At 51.1% G+C, this 20,056-nt stretch overlaps 1 protein-coding gene across 3 annotated transcripts in view; it reads left to right on the forward strand.

Moving 5' to 3' along the window:
- Positions 1-577: 577 nt before the first annotated feature.
- STIM1 (stromal interaction molecule 1) overlaps positions 578-20,056 on the forward strand; it is a gene marked incomplete at its 5' end in the record, with an annotated part of 28,738 nt that continues 9,259 nt past the window's right edge. The window contains 5 exon segments of one of the 3 annotated variants that reach the window (XM_040334758.1): positions 578-745; positions 1,759-1,859; positions 5,659-5,894; positions 15,147-15,227; positions 16,825-16,891. In XM_040334758.1, coding sequence (XP_040190692.1) covers positions 578-745; positions 1,759-1,859; positions 5,659-5,894; positions 15,147-15,227; positions 16,825-16,891 — 653 coding nt within the window. 3 annotated transcript variants of the gene reach the window in all.

Below are 20,056 nucleotides of genomic sequence, written 5' to 3' on the forward strand. Positions count from 1 at the left end.
CTCTGTGTGACGTCATCAGGTGAGTGTCCCCGGGCCCCCTCTCTCTGTGTGACGTCATCAGGTGAGTGTCCCCGGGCCCCTCTCTCTGTGTGACGTCATCAGGTGAGTGTCCCCGGGCCCCTCTCTCTAACCCCCTGTGTGTGACGTCATCAGGTGAGTGTCCCCGGGCCCCTCTCTCTAACCCCCTGTGTGTGACGTCATCAGGTGAGTGTCCCCGGGGCCCCTCTCTCTAACCCCCTGTGTGTGATGTCATCAGGTAAGTGTCCCCGGGCCCCTCTCTCTCTAACCCTCTCTCTGTGTGACGTCATCAGGTGAGTGTCCCTGGGCCCCTCTCTCTAACCCTCTCTCTGTGTGACGTCATCAGGTGAGTGTCCCCGGGGCCCCTCTCTCTAACCCCCTGTGTGTGACGTCATCAGGTGAGTGTCCCCGGGGCCCCTCTCTCTAACCCTCTCTCTGTGTGACGTCATTAGGCGAGTGTCCCCGGGCCCCTCTCTCTAACCCTCTCTCTGTGTGACGTCATCAGGTGAGTGTCCCCGGGGCCCCTCTCTCTAACCCTCTCTCTGTGTGACGTCATCAGGTGCGGATGGCTCTGCGCAATGCGGAGAAGGAGTTGGAGTCGCACAGCAATTGGTCGGCCCCGGAGTCCCTCCAGAAGTGGCTGCAGCTGACGCACGAGGTGGAGATCCAATACTACAACATCAAGAAGCAGAGTGCCGAGAAGCAGCTGTTGCTGGCCAAAGAAGGGGTAAGACCCGGAGGGGGGGGGGGGGGTAAAACTCCCCCACCCCCGTCCTGCGGACAAATCTCTTATAATTGGGAGGGCGGTGTGCAGACCCAATGGGAGAAATGGTCCAATAAAACTGGTGGTGAGCTGCTATTGGAGGAGCCTGTCAGAAGGGGCCGCTATTGCCGCTTTATGGCCCCCCCTGGCCCAGAGGCGGCTCCAGGCTTTGTGAGGCCTCAGACAAAACTTGACATGGGGCCGCAGTCACAGCCATGATGGGGGGGGGGGGGAATAATTCAAGGACAAGGGCCTCTTCCCCGTAAACCTGGCCGGGGGTTGTGGGGGTCTGCGGGGAGGGGTCTTATCGGAATCTGTAAGACCCATTTAACAAGGTGGCCCTCAGATCCTGTTCTTTTAATAATTAAGGGGCGGGGGGCCAACCGGTTATGTCACCTGGTGAACCTGCCCCCTTGTGACGTCATTGACTGAGGGCATGCTGGGTCATTGACGTCACAAGGGGTGGTGTCACTGGTTGTTTGGGACGCTGGCGGCCCCGCTCCTGAGTCAGGGCTCTTAACGCTGCCTGAGCACATCAGTGTTACGGTCCCCTGTCCCTCAAAACTGGGGTAAGTTAGTAGGCCATGAGGCCCCCTGTGAGTGTGAGGCCTCAGGCGACCGCCTAATTAAAGACCCGCCTCTGCCCTGACCCCCTTATACTCGCATGCCCGCCTTTCTTCAAGTTCATGCCTCCCATTGGGCAAGCTCTGATTCCCCCGGGGGCTGTGACCTGGAGGAATGGTGACTTCACTACCTTGGTCATATGACTTAGAGGGGTTCTCATGGTTCCTCAGGGGTGAAAGGTTAATCAAGGCAGCTCTACACTGGAGTTTAATTTTGGGGGTCACCTAAAAACGGGGGGGAACGCCCTGAGCAGCTTTATGAAGGGTCAGAATGGTAAATGTTCCTCCTTGTAGTACGAAGCCCTGACCTCCAGGGGGCGACAGTCTCTCATTGCGTCTGTCTTTGTCTCGTAGGCAGAGAAGATAAAGAAGAAGAGGAACACTTTGTTCGGGACGTTTCACGTGGCTCACAGCTCCTCCCTGGATGACGTGGACCACAAAATCCTTTCAGCAAAGTAAGACGGAACCCGAAGCTGGTGGTGGTCGGGAATGGGGAAGGTGTTTCGTAGTGTCCCCGGGGGTGTCAGGAACGTCCCCCTAGTCTTTATATCCATACAGGGAACCCCCTTCATTCAGTCACCATGGAAGGTGGAGAGGTTGATTGTCAAAGAACAGGATTTAGGGGGGGGGGGGGTGAGAGTTGTGGAGCCCCCCCCCATTCTACTGACCCCCCATCCCATTCTTGGTGTCCTATATCGATAATCCTTCTAGCCCCACGTCTGTCAAATTGTTGGGGTAGAGAAGATAAAACGTTGTATATGGAAGGCCCCCAACCCCGGTTATGGATGGTGGTTCCAGTTGGGTGTAGACAGCCTCATGGGGACCAGTTGTGTTCTCTGTGACCTCACCGTCCTCCAAAGAAGGTCCCGTTTCCATACAGAGCGAGTCCTGATCCTATGTTATTTGTATGATGAGAGGTTGTCCCCAATGTTCAAGTCTTTATATTCCTCGTAGTCCAGGTCACTTCCCTTGGGTTGGGTCTGTTGGATGCCCAATCTATTCCTCGTAGTCCAGGTCACTTCCCTTGGGTTGGGTCTGTTGGGCACCCAATCTTTTCCTCGTAGTCCAGGTCACTTCCCTTGGGTCGGGTCTGATGGATGCCCAATCTATTCCTCGTAGTCCAGGTCACTTCCCTTGGGTTGGGTCTGATGGATGCCCAATCTATTCCTCGTAGTCCAGGTCACTTCCCTTGGGTTGGATCTGATGGACGCCCAATCTATTCCTTGTAGTCCAGGTCACTTCCCTTGGGTTGGGTCCGATGGATGCCCAATCTATTCCTCGTAGTCCAGGTCACTTCCCTTGGGTTGGGTCTGATGGGTGCCCAATCTATTCCTCCATAGTCCAGGTCACTTCCCTTGGGTTGGGTCTGATGGGTGCCCAATCTATTCCTCCATAGTCCAGGTCACTTCCCTTGGGTTGGGTCTGATGGATGCCCAATCTATTCCTCGTAGTCCAGGTCACTTCCCTTAGGGGTTGGGTCTGATGGATGCCCAATCTATTCCTCGTAGTCCAGGTCACTTCCCTTGGGTTGGGTCTGATGGACGCCCAATCTATTCCTCCATAGTCCAGGTCACTTCCCCTGGGTTGGGTCTGATGGGTGCCCAATCTATTCCTCGTAGTCCAGGTCACTTCCCTTGGGTTGGGTCTGATGGACGCCCAATCTATTCCTCGTAGTCCAGGTCACTTCCCTTGGGTCTGATGGATGCCCAATCTATTCCTCGTAGTCCAGGTCACTTCCCTTGGGTTGGGTCTGATGGGTGCCCAATCTATTCCTCGTAGTCCAGGTCACTTCCCTTGGGTTGGGTCTGATGGGTGCCCAATCTATTCCTCGTAGTCCAGGTCACTTCCCTTGGGTTGGGTCTGATGGGTGCCCAATCTATTCCTCGTAGTCCAGGTCACTTCCCTTGGGTTGGGTCTGATGGATGCCCAATCTTTTCCTCGTAGTCCAGGTCACTTCCCTTGGGTTGGGTCTGATGGACGCCCAATCTATTCTTCGTAGTCCAGGTCACTTCCCTTGGGTTGGGTCTGATGGACGCCCAATCTATTCCTCGTAGTCCAGGTCACTTCCCTTGGGTTGGGTCTGATGGACGCCCAATCTATTCCTCGTAGTCCAGGTCACTTCCCTTGGGTTGGGTCTGATGGGTGCCCAATCTATTCCTCGTAGTCCAGGTCACTTCCCTTGGGTTGGGTCTGATGGATGCCCAATCTATTCCTCGTAGTCCAGGTCACTTCTCTTGGGTTGGGTCTGATGGATGCCCAATCTATTCCTCGTAGTCCAGGTCACTTCCCTTGGGTTGGGTCTGATGGACGCCCAATCTATTCCTCGTAGTCCAGGTCACTTCCCTTGGGTTGGGTCTGATGGACGCCCAATCTATTCCTCGTAGTCCAGGTCACTTCCCTTGGGTTGGGTCTGATGGACGGCCAATCTATTCCTCGTAGTCCAGGTCACTTCCCTTGGGTTGGGTCTGATGGACGGCCAATCTATTCCTCGTAGTCCAGGTCACTTCCCTTGGGTTGTGTCTGATGGATGGCCAATCTATTCCTCGTAGTCCAGGTCACTTCCCTTGGGTTGGGTCTGATGGATGCCCAATCTATTCCTCGTAGTCCAGGTCACTTCCCTTGGGTTGGGTCTGATGGGTGCCCAATCTATTCCTCGTAGTCCAGGTCACTTCCCTTGGGTTGGGTCTGATGGACGGCCAATCTATTCCTCGTAGTCCAGGTCACTTCCCTTGGGTTGGGTCTGATGGGTGCCCAATCTATTCCTCGTAGTCCAGGTCACTTCCCTTGGGTTGGGTCTGATGGATGCCCAATCTATTCCTCGTAGTCCAGGTCACTTCCCTTGGGTTGGGTCTGATGGGTGCCCAATCTATTCCTCGTAGTCCAGGTCACTTCCCTTGGGTTGGGTCTGATGGATGCCCAATCTATTCCTCGTAGTCCAGGTCACTTCCCTTGGGTCTGATGGATGCCCAATCTATTCCTCGTAGTCCAGGTCACTTCCCTTGGGTTGGGTCTGATGGACGCCCAATCTATTCCTCGTAGTCCAGGTCACTTCCCTTGGGTTGGGTCTGATGGACGCCCAATCTATTCCTCGTAGTCCAGGTCACTTCCCTTGGGTTGGGTCTGATGGATGCCCAATCTATTCCTCGTAGTCCAGGTCACTTCCCTTGGGTCTGATGGATGCCCAATCTATTCCTCGTAGTCCAGGTCACTTCCCTTGGGTTGGGTCTGATGGACGCCCAATCTATTCCTCGTAGTCCAGGTCACTTCCCTTGGGTTGGGTCTGATGGACGGCCAATCTATTCCTCGTAGTCCAGGTCACTTCCCTTGGGTTGGGTCTGATGGACGGCCAATCTATTCCTCGTAGTCCAGGTCACTTCCCTTGGGTTGTGTCTGATGGATGGCCAATCTATTCCTCGTAGTCCAGGTCACTTCCCTTGGGTTGGGTCTGATGGATGCCCAATCTATTCCTCGTAGTCCAGGTCACTTCCCTTGGGTTGGGTCTGATGGGTGCCCAATCTATTCCTCGTAGTCCAGGTCACTTCCCTTGGGTTGGGTCTGATGGACGGCCAATCTATTCCTCGTAGTCCAGGTCACTTCCCTTGGGTTGGGTCTGATGGGTGCCCAATCTATTCCTCGTAGTCCAGGTCACTTCCCTTGGGTTGGGTCTGATGGATGCCCAATCTATTCCTCGTAGTCCAGGTCACTTCCCTTGGGTTGGGTCTGATGGGTGCCCAATCTATTCCTCGTAGTCCAGGTCACTTCCCTTGGGTTGGGTCTGATGGATGCCCAATCTATTCCTCGTAGTCCAGGTCACTTCCCTTGGGTCTGATGGATGCCCAATCTATTCCTCGTAGTCCAGGTCACTTCCCTTGGGTTGGGTCTGATGGACGCCCAATCTATTCCTCGTAGTCCAGGTCACTTCCCTTGGGTTGGGTCTGATGGACGCCCAATCTATTCCTCGTAGAACAGACTTTCAATTTTCCTCCATTGATGTCACAATATTTCTGGAGTTCCACTTTAAAGGGACTTTTTTCTTTTCAGCAAGGCGGTTAGGATTTGCCTGGTAAACATTATATATACAAGGAGTGCCATCTGCTGGCTGGAAATGGAAATGCGACGTTGGCATGATCCCGCCTTTTTGCTGAAATGAAGATTTATCGGGTTTAATTTTTAGCCCTGCGCAGGAAAGAATTAGCCTTACTTCAGTTTTGTATTCTGCGATGTCTCACCTTCTCCCCTCCTCCCCCTTCCTAGGCAAGCGCTCAGTGAGGTGACCGCGGCGCTCCGCGAACGTCTTCATCGCTGGCAGCAGATCGAGACTCTCTGCGGCTTCCAGATCGTCAACAACCCCGGAATCCACCACCTGATGGCATCACTGAACCTCGACCCCAGTCTGATGGGCGGAGCCCGGCCCAGCCCCGCCCACTTTATTATGACCGATGACCTGGACGACCTTGACGAGGAGATTGTGTCCCCCATCAGCATGCAGTGTAAGTGCCATTGCCCCCCCCTGGCGGACCCCCGTCCTTCACCTCTGCCTGCGTGTGGGGAGGGGTGTGCCACTCCTGTGATGTCACTGTGTTTTTATTAAAGGGCCAGTACACAGAAAAGATTTAGAAGTGACGCCTATCGGGTTCCTGGGCAGGAAGTCAGCGGGGGCCACAATTTTTTTTATAGATTTTTTTTGTTTGTTTACTCTTTTGTTGCATCTCCTGCAGCCTCTTTTTCAGTCACTGATGGGCCTCCATTCATCTCTATGGCCTAGGAGGACCAGAGTGACGTTGTGACATCACTTCCTGTTCCAGGCCAATGGAAACCTTCCTTTCTTTTTTTTTTTTTATGCTTTCCTTTTGTAGAGTTTTTTGGGGTCTTTGTATTGTGGAGAGGTTTGGGGGGTCTTTGTATTGGAGAGATTTGGGGGGTCTTTGTATTGGAGAGAGATTTGGGGGGTCTTTGTATTGTGGAGAGATTTGGGGGGTCTTTGTATTGGAGAGATTTGGGGGGTCTTTGTATTGGAGAGAGATTTGGGGGGTCTTTGTATTGTGGAGAGATTTGGGGGGTCTTTGTATTGTGGAGAGATTTGGGGGTCTTTGTATTGTAGAGAGATTTTGGGGGTCTTTGTATTGGAGAGAGATTTGGGGGGTCTTTGTATTGTGGAGAGATTTGGGGGGTCTTTGTATTGTGGAGAGATTTGGGGGGTCTTTGTATTGTGGAGAGATTTGGGGGGTCTTTGTATTGGAGAGAGATTTGGGGGGTCTTTGTATTGTGGAGAGATTTGGGGGGTCTTTGTATTGTGGAGAGATTTGGGGGGTCTTTGTATTGTGGAGAGATTTGGGGGGTCTTTGTATTGGAGAGATTTGGGGGGTCTTTGTATTGGAGAGAGATTTGGGGGGGTCTTTGTATTGTGGAGAGATTTGGGGGGTCTTTGTATTGTGGAGAGATTTGGGGGGGTCTTTGTATTGTGGAGAGATTTGGGGGGGTCTTTGTATTGTGGAGAGATTTGGGGGGTCTTTGTATTGTGGAGAGATTTGGGGGGTCTTTGTATTGTGGAGAGATTTGGGGGGTCTTTGTATTGTGGAGAGATTTGGGGGGTCTTTGTATTGTGGGGAGATTTGGGGGGTCTTTGTATTGGAGAGATTTGGGGGGTCTTTGTATTGTGGAGAGATTTGGGGGGTCTTTGTATTGTGGAGAGATTTGGGGGGGTCTTTGTATTGTGGAGAGATTTGGGGGGTCTTTGTATTGGAGAGAGATTTGGGGGGTCTTTGTATTGGAGAGAGAATTGGGGGGGTCTTTGTATTGTGGAGAGATTTGGGGGGTCTTTGTATTGTGGAGAGATTTGGGGGGTCTTTGTATTGTGGAGATTTGGGGGTCTTTGTATTGTGGAGAGGTTTGGGGGGGTCTTTGTATTGTGGAGAGATTTGGGGGGGTCTTTGTATTGTGGAGAGATTTGGGGGGTCTTTGTATTGTGGAGATTTGGGGGGTCTTTGTATTGTGGGGAGATTTGGGGGGTCTTTGTATTGTGGGGAGATTTGGGGGGTCTTTGTATTGTGGAGAGATTTGGGGGGTCTTTGTATTGGAGAGATTTGGGGGGTCTTTGTATTGTGGAGAGATTTGGGGGGTCTTTGTATTGTGGAGAGATTTGGGGGGGTCTTTGTATTGTGGAGAGATTTGGGGGGTCTTTGTATTGGAGAGAGATTTGGGGGGGTCTTTGTATTGTGGAGAGATTTGGGGGGGTCTTTGTATTGTGGAGAGATTTGGGGGGTCTTTGTATTGTGGAGAGATTTGGGGGGTCTTTGTATTGTGGGGAGATTTGGGGGGTCTTTGTATTGTGGGGAGATTTGGGGGGTCTTTGTATTGGAGAGATTTGGGGGGTCTTTGTATTGTGGAGAGATTTGGGGGGGTCTTTGTATTGTGGAGAGATTTGGGGGGGGTCTTTGTATTGTGGAGAGATTTGGGGGGTCTTTGTATTGTAGAGGGGAGATTTGGGGGGTCTTTGTATTGGAGAGAGATTTGGGGGGTCTTTGTATTGGAGAGATTTGGGGGGTCTTTGTATTGGAGAGAGATTTGGGGGGGTCTTTGTATTGTGGAGAGATTTGGGGGGTCTTTGTATTGTGGAGAGATTTGGGGGGTCTTTGTATTGTGGAGAGATTTGGGGGGGTCTTTGTATTGTGGAGAGATTTGGGGGGGTCTTTGTATTGTGGAGAGATTTGGGGGGTCTTTGTATTGTGGAGAGATTTGGGGGGTCTTTGTATTGTGGAGAGATTTGGGGGGTCTTTGTATTGTGGAGAGATTTGGGGGGTCTTTGTATTGTGGGGAGATTTGGGGGGTCTTTGTATTGGAGAGATTTGGGGGGTCTTTGTATTGTGGAGAGATTTGGGGGGTCTTTGTATTGTGGAGAGATTTGGGGGGGTCTTTGTATTGTGGAGAGATTTGGGGGGGGGGTCTTTGTATTGGAGAGATTTGGGGGGTCTTTGTATTGGAGAGATTTGGGGGGTCTTTGTATTGGAGAGATTTGGGGGGTCTTTGTATTGGAGAGATTTGGGGGGTCTTTGTATTGTAGAGAGATTTGAGGGGTCTTTGTATTGTAGAGATTTGGGGGGTCTTTGTATTGTGGAGAGATTTGGGGGGGTCTTTGTATTGTGGAGAGATTTGGGGGGTCTTTGTATTGTGGAGAGATTTGAGGGGTCTTTGTATTGTGGAGAGATTTGAGGGGTCTTTGTATTGTAGAGATTTGGGGGGTCTTTGTATTGTGGAGAGATTTGGGGGGGTCTTTGTATTGTGGAGAGATTTGGGGGGTCTTTGTATTGTGGAGAGATTTGGGGGGTCTTTGTATTGGAGAGATTTGGGGGGTCTTTGTATTGGAGAGATTTGGGGGTCTTTGTATTGGAGAGATTTGGGGGTCTTTGTATTGTGGAGAGATTTGGGGGGTCTTTGTATTGGAGAGATTTGGGGGGTCTTTGTATTGTAGAGAGATTTGGGGGTCTTTGTATTGTAGAGAGATTTGGGGGTCTTTGTATTGGAGAGATTTGGGGGGTCTTTGTATTGTAGAGAGATTTGGGGGTCTTTGTATTGTAGAGAGATTTGGGGGTCTTTGTATTGTGGAGAGATTTGGGGGGTCTTTGTATTGGAGAGATTTGGGGGGGGTCTTTGTATTGTAGAGAGATTTGGGGGGTCTTTGTATTGTAGAGAGATTTGGGGGGGGTCTTTGTATTGGAGAGATTTGGGGGGGGGGGTCTTTGTATTGTAGAGAGATTTGGGGGGTCTTTGTATTGTAGAGAGATTTGGGGGGTCTTTGTATTGTAGAGAGATTTGGGGGGTCTTTGTATTGTAGAGAGATTTTGGGGGTCTTTGTATTGTGGAGAGATTTGGGGGGTCTTTGTATTGTAGAGAGATTTGGGGGGGGTCTTTGTATTGGAGAGATTTGGGGGGGTCTTTGTATTGTAGAGAGATTTGGGGGGGGGTCTTTGTATTGTAGAGAGATTTGGGGGGTCTTTGTATTGTAGAGAGATTTTGGGGGTCTTTGTATTGTAGAGAGATTTGGGGGGTCTTTGTATTGTAGAGAGATTTTGGGGGTCTTTGTATTGTGGAGAGATTTGGGGGTCTTTGTATTGTGGAGAGATTTGGGGGGTCTTTGTATTGTAGAGAGATTTGGGGGGGGGTCTTTGTATTGGAGAGATTTGGGGGGGTCTTTGTATTGTAGAGAGATTTGGGGGGGGGGGTCTTTGTATTGGAGAGATTTGGGGGGGGTCTTTGTATTGTAGAGAGATTTGGGGGGGGGGTCTTTGTATTGTAGAGAGATTTGGGGGGGGGGTCTTTGTATTGGAGAGATTTGGGGGGGGGGTCTTTGTATTGTAGAGAGATTTGGGGGGGGGGTCTTTGTATTGTAGAGAGATTTGGGGGGGGGGTCTTTGTATTGTAGAGAGATTTGGGGGGGGTCTTTGTATTGGAGAGATTTGGGGGGGGTCTTTGTATTGTAGAGATTTGGGGGGTCTTTGTATTGTAGAGATTTGGGGGGTCTTTGTATTGTAGAGAGATTTGGGGGGTCTTTGTATTGTGGAGAGATTTGGGGGGTCTTTGTATTGTGGAGAGATTTGGGGGGGTCTTTGTATTGGAGAGATTTGGGGGGTCTTTGTATTGGAGAGATTTGGGGGGTCTTTGTATTGGAGAGATTTGGGGGGTCTTTGTATTGGAGAGATTTGGGGGGGTCTTTGTATTGTAGAGAGATTTGAGGGGTCTTTGTATTGTAGAGATTTGGGGGGTCTTTGTATTGTGGAGAGATTTGGGGGGGTCTTTGTATTGTGGAGAGATTTGGGGGGTCTTTGTATTGTGGAGAGATTTGAGGGGTCTTTGTATTGTGGAGAGATTTGAGGGGTCTTTGTATTGTAGAGATTTGGGGGGTCTTTGTATTGTGGAGAGATTTGGGGGGGTCTTTGTATTGTGGAGAGATTTGGGGGGTCTTTGTATTGTGGAGAGATTTGGGGGGTCTTTGTATTGGAGAGATTTGGGGGGTCTTTGTATTGGAGAGATTTGGGGGTCTTTGTATTGGAGAGATTTGGGGGTCTTTGTATTGTGGAGAGATTTGGGGGGTCTTTGTATTGGAGAGATTTGGGGGGTCTTTGTATTGTAGAGAGATTTGGGGGTCTTTGTATTGTAGAGAGATTTGGGGGTCTTTGTATTGGAGAGATTTGGGGGGTCTTTGTATTGTAGAGAGATTTGGGGGTCTTTGTATTGTAGAGAGATTTGGGGGTCTTTGTATTGTGGAGAGATTTGGGGGGTCTTTGTATTGGAGAGATTTGGGGGGGGTCTTTGTATTGTAGAGAGATTTGGGGGGTCTTTGTATTGTAGAGAGATTTGGGGGGTCTTTGTATTGTAGAGAGATTTGGGGGGTCTTTGTATTGTAGAGAGATTTGGGGGGGGTCTTTGTATTGGAGAGATTTGGGGGGGGTCTTTGTATTGTGGAGAGATTTGGGGGGGGGGTCTTTGTATTGTAGAGAGATTTGGGGGGTCTTTGTATTGTAGAGAGATTTGGGGGGTCTTTGTATTGTAGAGAGATTTTGGGGGTCTTTGTATTGTGGAGAGATTTGGGGGGTCTTTGTATTGTAGAGAGATTTGGGGGGGGGGTCTTTGTATTGGAGAGATTTGGGGGGGGTCTTTGTATTGTAGAGAGATTTGGGGGGGGGTCTTTGTATTGTAGAGAGATTTGGGGGGGGTCTTTGTATTGTAGAGAGATTTGGGGGGTCTTTGTATTGTAGAGAGATTTTGGGGGTCTTTGTATTGTAGAGAGATTTGGGGGGTCTTTGTATTGTAGAGAGATTTTGGGGGTCTTTGTATTGTGGAGAGATTTGGGGGTCTTTGTATTGTGGAGAGATTTGGGGGGTCTTTGTATTGTAGAGAGATTTGGGGGGGGGTCTTTGTATTGGAGAGATTTGGGGGGGTCTTTGTATTGTAGAGAGATTTGGGGGGGGGGTCTTTGTATTGGAGAGATTTGGGGGGGGTCTTTGTATTGTAGAGAGATTTGGGGGGGGGTCTTTGTATTGTAGAGAGATTTGGGGGGGGGGTCTTTGTATTGGAGAGATTTGGGGGGGGGTCTTTGTATTGTAGAGAGATTTGGGGGGGGGTCTTTGTATTGTAGAGAGATTTGGGGGGGGGGTCTTTGTATTGTAGAGAGATTTGGGGGGGTCTTTGTATTGGAGAGATTTGGGGGGGGGTCTTTGTATTGTAGAGAGATTTGGGGGGGGGGTCTTTGTATTGTAGAGAGATTTGGGGGGGGGGTCTTTGTATTGTAGAGAGATTTGGGGGGGGTCTTTGTATTGGAGAGATTTGGGGGGGGTCTTTGTATTGTAGAGATTTGGGGGGTCTTTGTATTGTAGAGATTTGGGGGGTCTTTGTATTGTAGAGAGATTTGGGGGGTCTTTGTATTGTAGAGAGATTTGGGGGGGGGGGGGTCTTTGTATTGTAGAGAGATTTGGGGGGGGGGGGTCTTTGTATTGTAGAGAGATTTGGGGGGTCTTTGTATTGTAGAGAGATTTGGGGGGTCTTTGTATTGTAGAGAGATTTGGGGGGTCTTTGTATTGTAGAGAGATTTGGGGGGTCTTTGTATTGTAGAGAGATTTGGGGGGGGGGGTCTTTGTATTGGAGAGATTTGGGGGGGTCTTTGTATTGTAGAGAGATTTGGGGGGGGGTCTTTGTATTGTAGAGAGATTTGGGGGGGGGGGTCTTTGTATTGTAGAGAGATTTGGGGGGGGTCTTTGTATTGGAGAGATTTGGGGGGGGTCTTTGTATTGTAGAGAGATTTGGGGGGTCTTTGTATTGTAGAGAGATTTGGGGGGGGGGGTCTTTGTATTGGAGAGATTTGGGGGGGGTCTTTGTATTGTAGAGAGATTTGGGGGGGGGTCTTTGTATTGTAGAGAGATTTGGGGGGGGTCTTTGTATTGTAGAGAGATTTGGGGGGGGGTCTTTGTATTGGAGAGATTTGGGGGGGGGTCTTTGTATTGTAGAGAGATTTGGGGGGGGGGGTCTTTGTATTGTAGAGAGATTTGGGGGGGGTCTTTGTATTGGAGAGATTTGGGGGGGGTCTTTGTATTGTAGAGAGATTTGGGGGGGGTCTTTGTATTGTAGAGAGATTTGGGGGGGGGGGTCTTTGTATTGTAGAGAGATTGGGGGGGGGTCTTTGTATTGTAGAGAGATTTGGGGGGGGTCTTTGTATTGTAGAGAGATTTGGGGGGGGTCTTTGTATTGTAGAGAGATTTGGGGGGGGGGGTCTTTGTATTGGAGAGATTTGGGGGGGGTCTTTGTATTGTAGAGAGATTTGGGGGGGGGGTCTTTGTATTGTAGAGATTTGGGGGGTCTTTGTATTGTAGAGAGATTTGGGGGGGGGTCTTTGTATTGGAGAGAGATTTGGGGGGGGGGGTCTTTGTATTGGAGAGAGATTTGGGGGGGGGGGTCTTTGTATTGGAGAGATTTGGGGGGTCTTTGTATTGTAGAGAGATTTGGGGGGGGTCTTTGTATTGTAGAGAGATTTGGGGGGGGGTCTTTGTATTGGAGAGATTTGGGGGGGGTCTTTGTATTGTAGAGAGATTTGGGGGGGGGTCTTTGTATTGTAGAGAGATTTGGGGGGGGTCTTTGTATTGTAGAGAGATTTGGGGGGGGTCTTTGTATTGTAGAGAGATTTGGGGGGGGGTCTTTGTATTGTAGAGAGATTTGGGGGGTCTTTGTATTGTAGAGAGATTTGGGGGGTCTTTGTATTGTGGAGTGATTTGGGGGGTCTTTGTATTGTAGAGAGATTTGGGGGGGGTCTTTGTATTGTAGAGAGATTTGGGGGGGGTCTTTGTATTGGAGAGATTTGGGGGGGGTCTTTGTATTGTAGAGAGATTTGGGGGGGGGGGTCTTTGTATTGTAGAGAGATTTGGGGGGGGTCTTTGTATTGTAGAGAGATTTGGGGGGGGTCTTTGTATTGGAGAGATTTGGGGGGGGGTCTTTGTATTGGAGAGATTTGGGGGGGTCTTTGTATTGGAGAGATTTGGGGGGTCTTTGTATTGTAGAGAGATTTGGGGGGGGGGGTCTTTGTATTGGAGAGATTTGGGGGGGTCTTTGTATTGTAGAGAGATTTGGGGGGGGGTCTTTGTATTGTAGAGAGATTTGGGGGGGGGGTCTTTGTATTGGAGAGATTTGGGGGGGGTCTTTGTATTGTAGAGAGATTTGGGGGGGGGGTCTTTGTATTGGAGAGATTTGGGGGGGGTCTTTGTATTGTAGAGAGATTTGGGGGGGGGTCTTTGTATTGTAGAGAGATTTGGGGGGGGGGTCTTTGTATTGGAGAGATTTGGGGGGTCTTTGTATTGTAGAGAGATTTGGGGGGTCTTTGTATTGTAGAGAGATTTGGGGGGGGGGTCTTTGTATTGGAGAGATTTGGGGGGGGGGTCTTTGTATTGGAGAGATTTGGGGGGGGGGTCTTTGTATTGTAGAGAGATTTGGGGGGGGGTCTTTGTATTGTAGAGAGATTTGGGGGGGGGTCTTTGTATTGGAGAGATTTGGGGGGTCTTTGTATTGTAGAGAGATTTGGGGGGTCTTTGTATTGTAGAGAGATTTGGGGGGTCTTTGTATTGGAGAGATTTGGGGGGGGGTCTTTGTATTGGAGAGATTTGGGGGGGGTCTTTGTATTGTAGAGAGATTTGGGGGGGGGTCTTTGTATTGTAGAGAGATTTGGGGGGGGGGTCTTTGTATTGGAGAGATTTGGGGGGGGTCTTTGTATTGGAGAGATTTGGGGGGGGTCTTTGTATTGTAGAGAGATTTGGGGGGGGGGTCTTTGTATTGGAGAGATTTGGGGGGGGTCTTTGTATTGTAGAGAGATTTGGGGGGGGGGTCTTTGTATTGTAGAGAGATTTGGGGGGGGGGTCTTTGTATTGGAGAGATTTGGGGGGTCTTTGTATTGTAGAGAGATTTGGGGGGTCTTTGTATTGTGGAGTGATTTGGGGGGTCTTTGTATTGTAGAGAGATTTTGGGGGTGGGGTGGATGGGGGGGCGGGGTTTATAACCCGGATGCCTCCCGTGGTTATTTTTGTCATTGGGGGGTGTACTGGCCCTTTAATAGTGTGATTGGTGTCCCCTCCATTGTGATGTGATTCGGGGTCACCGGCGATCCGTCCGCACAGAGGTGACCGGTCCTCTTTCAGCTCTCTGGATTAGAGGAAGTGAAACCCGTCGGTGTCCCCCCCCCGAGGGAGATTCCCTTCACTTCCTGTCCCGGAGACACAACAGGAAGTGGGCGGAGGTAAGTCTGAAATGTAAGTGTAGAGTTCTGTGCGGACGGTCTTGTGATTGACACGTGTCGCAATCCTCCTTCCGGTGTCGCCGCCTCCTCATTGGATGGAGAATCTTCATCAGTCCGGTGACAACTAAGAGGGGAATCACAAGACCGGCCGGACAGAGTCACAAATTCATCCTCCTACTCCGGTTTCCTGGAGTTCCACTTTAATGGGCGGAGTCTGGCAGGTAGAACCGCCCACCTGCTGCCATTTTTAATATTCACCCCCCCCCCCCCCCCCCCCGCCATAGTTCCCGACTCCGATCCCCGCTCCGGTAGTCTCATTTCTCCATGAAGTTGGGGGAGGGTCACCTGGGCGGAGCTGATTCCCCGAGAGATGAGAGGAGCTCCGCCCAGAAGTGAATGTTGTGTATTCTGATAGGGAGAACTTCTTCTTGTCCCCTCCTCCCGCCTCATTCTCCCCCCTCATTGGTTGAGACAGATGCCGCGTGGCTGATGGGACGCAGATACAGCGAGCGCCCGTCTACCTGCTCGGAGGACTCGGCTCTCTGGAAGTTTACGGGTTTGGCGGAATGTTTCTCACTTCCTGTCTGTCACTCGGCTGGTAGAACTCCAACTGTCACTTCTCCGCTCCTAACCCTTTCCTCCTTTACTGACAGCGCCCCCTGATGGGCTCACTGGGGACTGGGGGGGGTCCAAGGGGTGGTCACACAGGTCTGAAAGGGGAGGGGCTTCTGGGAGTGGACAGTTGGGGAGGGGGGTTCTGGGGGTGGACAGTTGGGGACGGTGTCCAGGGGGTGTTTGGACAGTTCTGGGGAAAGGGAGCGTGTCGTAGTGGGTTGGGGGTCCTTGGAGTAAACGGGTTTCTTGGGGGGGGGAGGGGGGGTGTAGACCGTTTGGAAGGGAAAAGCTGGGGGTGGATAGACAAGGTGGGGATTGGGGACGAGGGGTAGCTGGGGAGGTGTCCTGGGAGTGATGGGATGGTGAGGGGCTCCTGGGAGTGATGGGATGGTGAGGGGCTCCTGGGAGTGATGGGATGGTGAGGGGCTCCTGGGAGTGATGGGATGGTGAGGGGCTCCTGGGAGTGATGGGATGGTGAGGGGCTCCTGGGAGTGATGGGATGGTGAGGGGCTCCTGGGAGGGAACGGTTTGATGGGGGCCCCAGTTCTGGCGCCGTCCTGTCTCCAGCCAGAGCTCCGTAGAGATGACTGGAGGAGGGGAAACCTCCAATTGGCAGATCTTCTCTCCCGGTTGGTTGTCTGCGCTCAGGCAGGACACAGGACAGCCTCTGTGGGGCCTTCAGGCCCAACTCTTCTCTGACAGGAAGAGAATTCAAGTAAATGAGAAAATATCGTATTCCCTGTGAGACGTCCACTTCCTGTAGGCAACGGGGGGGAGGGGGTGACGTCCACTTCCTGTAGGCAACGGGTGGGAGGGGTGATGTCCACTTCCTGTAGGCAACGGGGGGAGGGGTGACGTCCACTTCCTGTAGGCAACGGGGGGAGGGTGACGTCCACTTCCTGTAGGCAATGGGGGGAGGGGTCACGTCCACTTCCTGTAGGCAATGGGGGGGGAGGTGACGTCCACTTCCTGTAGGCAAAGGGGGGGGTGACGTCCACTTCCTGTAGGCAATGGGGGGAGGGGCGACGTCCACTTCCTGTAGGCAACGGGGGGGGAGGCGACGTCCACTTCCTGTAGGTAACGGGGGGAGGGGTGACGTCCACTTCCTGTAGGTAACGGGGGGAGGGGTGACATCCACTTCCTGTAGGTAACGGGGGGGGGGGTCCACTTTGGTAAGCTCTCGCTCTCGTGTGCTGAGATCCTGACCGGTGTACCGTATTCTTACCGATGAGACTCTTCCAGCCCCACGCGTGGCACCACCTGCCTGTCCCCTGTAGGCGGGGCCTCTCTTTTCCGGCTCCGTAGAATTGTCCTCTGTAGGCGGGGCCTCTCTTGGCTCCTCTCACACGTCTTGCACGGCTTGTTGTTGGTCTCGGCATGTTCTCACAATCTGGGCACAATGCATGCTGGGAGTTGAGGGGGCGGGGGATGAGATGAGGGCGTTGCCTTGTGTGCCGGTTCCTCCTCCGCGGAAGGCGATGGACTCATCGATCGGCCGCTTCCACCATCTGATTGTATTTCTTCTTCTCTCTCCACAGCGCCCAGCATGGCCAGCCTGCGGCAGCGGCACGTGGACTCGGGGCATTCCACGCTGGGATCTCAGAGGTTGGTAGAAGGTTACGTAGTGGGCGAAGCCGCCGCTCCACCGGCCGTCCATTACCGGCCCAGCAAGGTCTCCCTCCACCGAATGCGCAGCCTCTCTCACGGACAGTCCTTCGATCTCCACCCCTCCTCCGCTTCCAACGCTTCTCCCGTTTCCTGTCCCCCTTTCTCCCCTCCCCCAACAGCCGGCTCACATCCTGTGTACTATCACCACTCCACCACCTACTACATGCAGATGGACTCTCTTCCCGACCTCCCCCCTCCAGATGTCGGGATTCTCCCTCCTTCCCCCAGTGTCGGGTATTTCTGCATGAGAGTGCCGCGTCTGCCTGCGAGTGTTTATCACTAACCTACAGGGGCCCCCACTGACCTGAGCCACCGAGAGGGGCCCCCTACTCACCTGAGCCACCGAGAGGGGCCCCTACTCACCTGAGCCACCGAGAGGGGCCCCCTACTCACCTGAGCCACCGAGAGGGGCCCCCTACTCACCTGAGCCACCTAGAGGGGCCCCCTACTCACCTGAGCCACCTAGAGGGGCCCCCTACTCACCTGAGCCACCTAGAGGGGCCCCCTACTCACCTGAGCCACCTAGAGGGGCCCCCTACTCACCTGAGCCACCTAGAGGGGCCCCCTACTCACCTGAGCCACCTAGAGGGGCCCCCACTCACCTGAGCCACCGAGAGGGGCCCCTACTCACCTGAGCCACCGACAGGGCCCCCCACTCACCTGAGCCACCTAGAGGGGCCCCCCGCTTACTCTCCTGAGCCACCTACAGGGGCTCTAACTCACCTACTCGGCCTTTAACTCGCCTTAGCCTCCTGGTGAGCCCCCCACTCACTAACCTGAGCATAGAGGACTCCCCACCCCCAGGAATACTTATGGTGGCTCCTGTGGGGAAATGCATGATGTGATTGTCCCCCAAGTTTCCTTCTAACCTTCTGTTTAGTTATGTAGATGTGATTGGGAAGGGGAAAGGCAAAAGACGTATTCTGGGGGGCATCACTAGAGGGGTCTTCCTCAGGGGGAAGGAGGTCCTGATTCCTCTATATAGATCTTTATATCACTAGAGGGGTCTTCATCAGGAGGAAGGAGGTCCCGATTCCTCTATATAGATCTTTATATCACTAGAGGGGTCTTCATCAGGGGGAAGGGGGTCCTGATTCCTCTATATAGATCTTTATATCACTAGAGGGGTCTTCATCAGGGGGAAGGAGGTCCTGATTCCTCTATATAGATCTTTATATCACTAGAGGGGGTCTTCATCAGGGGGAAGGAGGTCCTGATTCCTCTATATAGATCTTTATATCACTAGAGGGGTCTTCATCAGGGGGAAGGAGGTCCTGATTCCTCTATATAGATCTTTATATCACTAGAGGGGTCTTCATCAGGAGGAAGGGGGTCCTGATTCCTCTATATAGATCTTTGTATCACTAGAGGGGTCTTCATCAGGGGGAGGGGGTCCTGATTCCTCTATAGATCTTTATATCACTAGAGGGGTCTTCATCAGGAGGAAGGAGGTCCTGATTCCTCTATATAGATCTTTATATCACTAGAGGGGTCTTCATCAGGAGGAAGGAGGTCCTGATTCCTCTATATAGATCTTTATATCACTAGAGGGGTCTTCATCAGGGGGAGGGGGTCCTGATTCCTCTATAGATCTTTATATCACTAGAGGGGTCTTCATCAGGAGGAAGGAGGTCCTGATTCCTTATATAGATCTTTATATCACTAGAGCGGTCTTCATCAGGAGGAAGGAGGTCCTGATTTCTCTATATAGATCTTTATATCACTAGAGGGGTCTTCATCAGGGGGAGGGGGTCCTGATTCCTCTATAGATCTTTATATCACTAGAGGGGTCTTCATCAGGGGGAAGGAGGTCCTGATTTCTCTATATAGATCTTTATATCACTAGAGGGGTCTTCATCAGGAGGACGGAGGTCCTGATTTCTCTATATAGACCTTTATATCACTAGAGGGGGTCTTCATCAGGGGGAAGGAGGTCCTGATTCCTCTATAGAGATCTTTATATCACTAGAGGGGTCTTCATCAGGGGGAAGGAGGTCCTTATTCCTCTATATAGATCTTTATATCACTAGAGGGGTCTTCATCAGGAGGAAGGAGGTCCTGATTCCTCTATATAGATCTTTATATCACTAGAGGGGTCACCAGGAGGAAGGAGGTCCTGATTCCTCTATATAGATCTTTATATCACTAGAGGGGTCTTCATCAGGAGGAAGGAGGTCCTGATTCCTCTATATAGATCTTTATATCACTAGAGGGGTCTTCATCAGGGGAAAGGAGGTCCTGATTCCTCTATATAGATCTTTATATCACTAGAGGGGTCTTCATCAGGAGGACAGAGGTCCTGATTTCTCTATATAGATCTTTATATCACTAGAGGGGTCTTCATCAGGAGGAAGGAGGTCCTGATTCCTCTATATAGATCTTTATATCCCTAGAGGGGTCTTCATCAGGAGGAAGGAGGTCCTGATCCCTCTATATAGATCTTTATATCACTAGAGGGGTCTTCATCAGGAGGAAGGAGGTCCTGATTCCTCTATAGAGATCTTTATATCACTAGAGGGGGCTTCATCAGGAGGAAGGAGGTCCTGATTCCTCTATATAGATCTTTTTTTTTTTTTTTTTTTTTTTTTTTTTTTTTTTTTCTTCCACTTCAGCTCTTACCAAATTCTAGAGACCAGCTCATGATTTGATGCTTCTTACGTCTCGGTTTGTGGTTTGCATCATGTGTGGTATATATTCTATGCATATTTTTTTCTTTTTTTTTTTCCCTTTTTTTTTTTTTTTTTTTTTTTTTATTTTTTTTTATTTTTTTTTTTTTTATTCCACCTTTAAATTATTAGTATACAAAACAGTATGTGTAACAGCCGCCCGCTGGGGCCGTGAGGTCCTGACCCCACTTCCTTAGCCCTCCACGTCCCAGCTGGCCGTGAGGTCCTGGCCCCACTTCCTTAGCCCTCTACGTCCCAGCTAGACTGAACAGGGCACATTACCATATAGCCAACTTTAGGAATTGTTTTCCCCCCCCCCCCCCTCCCCCTCATGGCTCCCAGGAATCTCCTAACTTTTTCCTCGAGTACAAGAACAGTCTCAAACGTTCAACCGAAAATAATAAGGATATGAATCGCTTTAAGAAATGACCATAGA

Source organism: Rana temporaria, unplaced genomic scaffold (genome assembly GCF_905171775.1).
Source record: "Rana temporaria unplaced genomic scaffold, aRanTem1.1, whole genome shotgun sequence".
In the NCBI taxonomy this organism is placed as follows: Eukaryota; Metazoa; Chordata; class Amphibia; order Anura; family Ranidae; genus Rana; species Rana temporaria.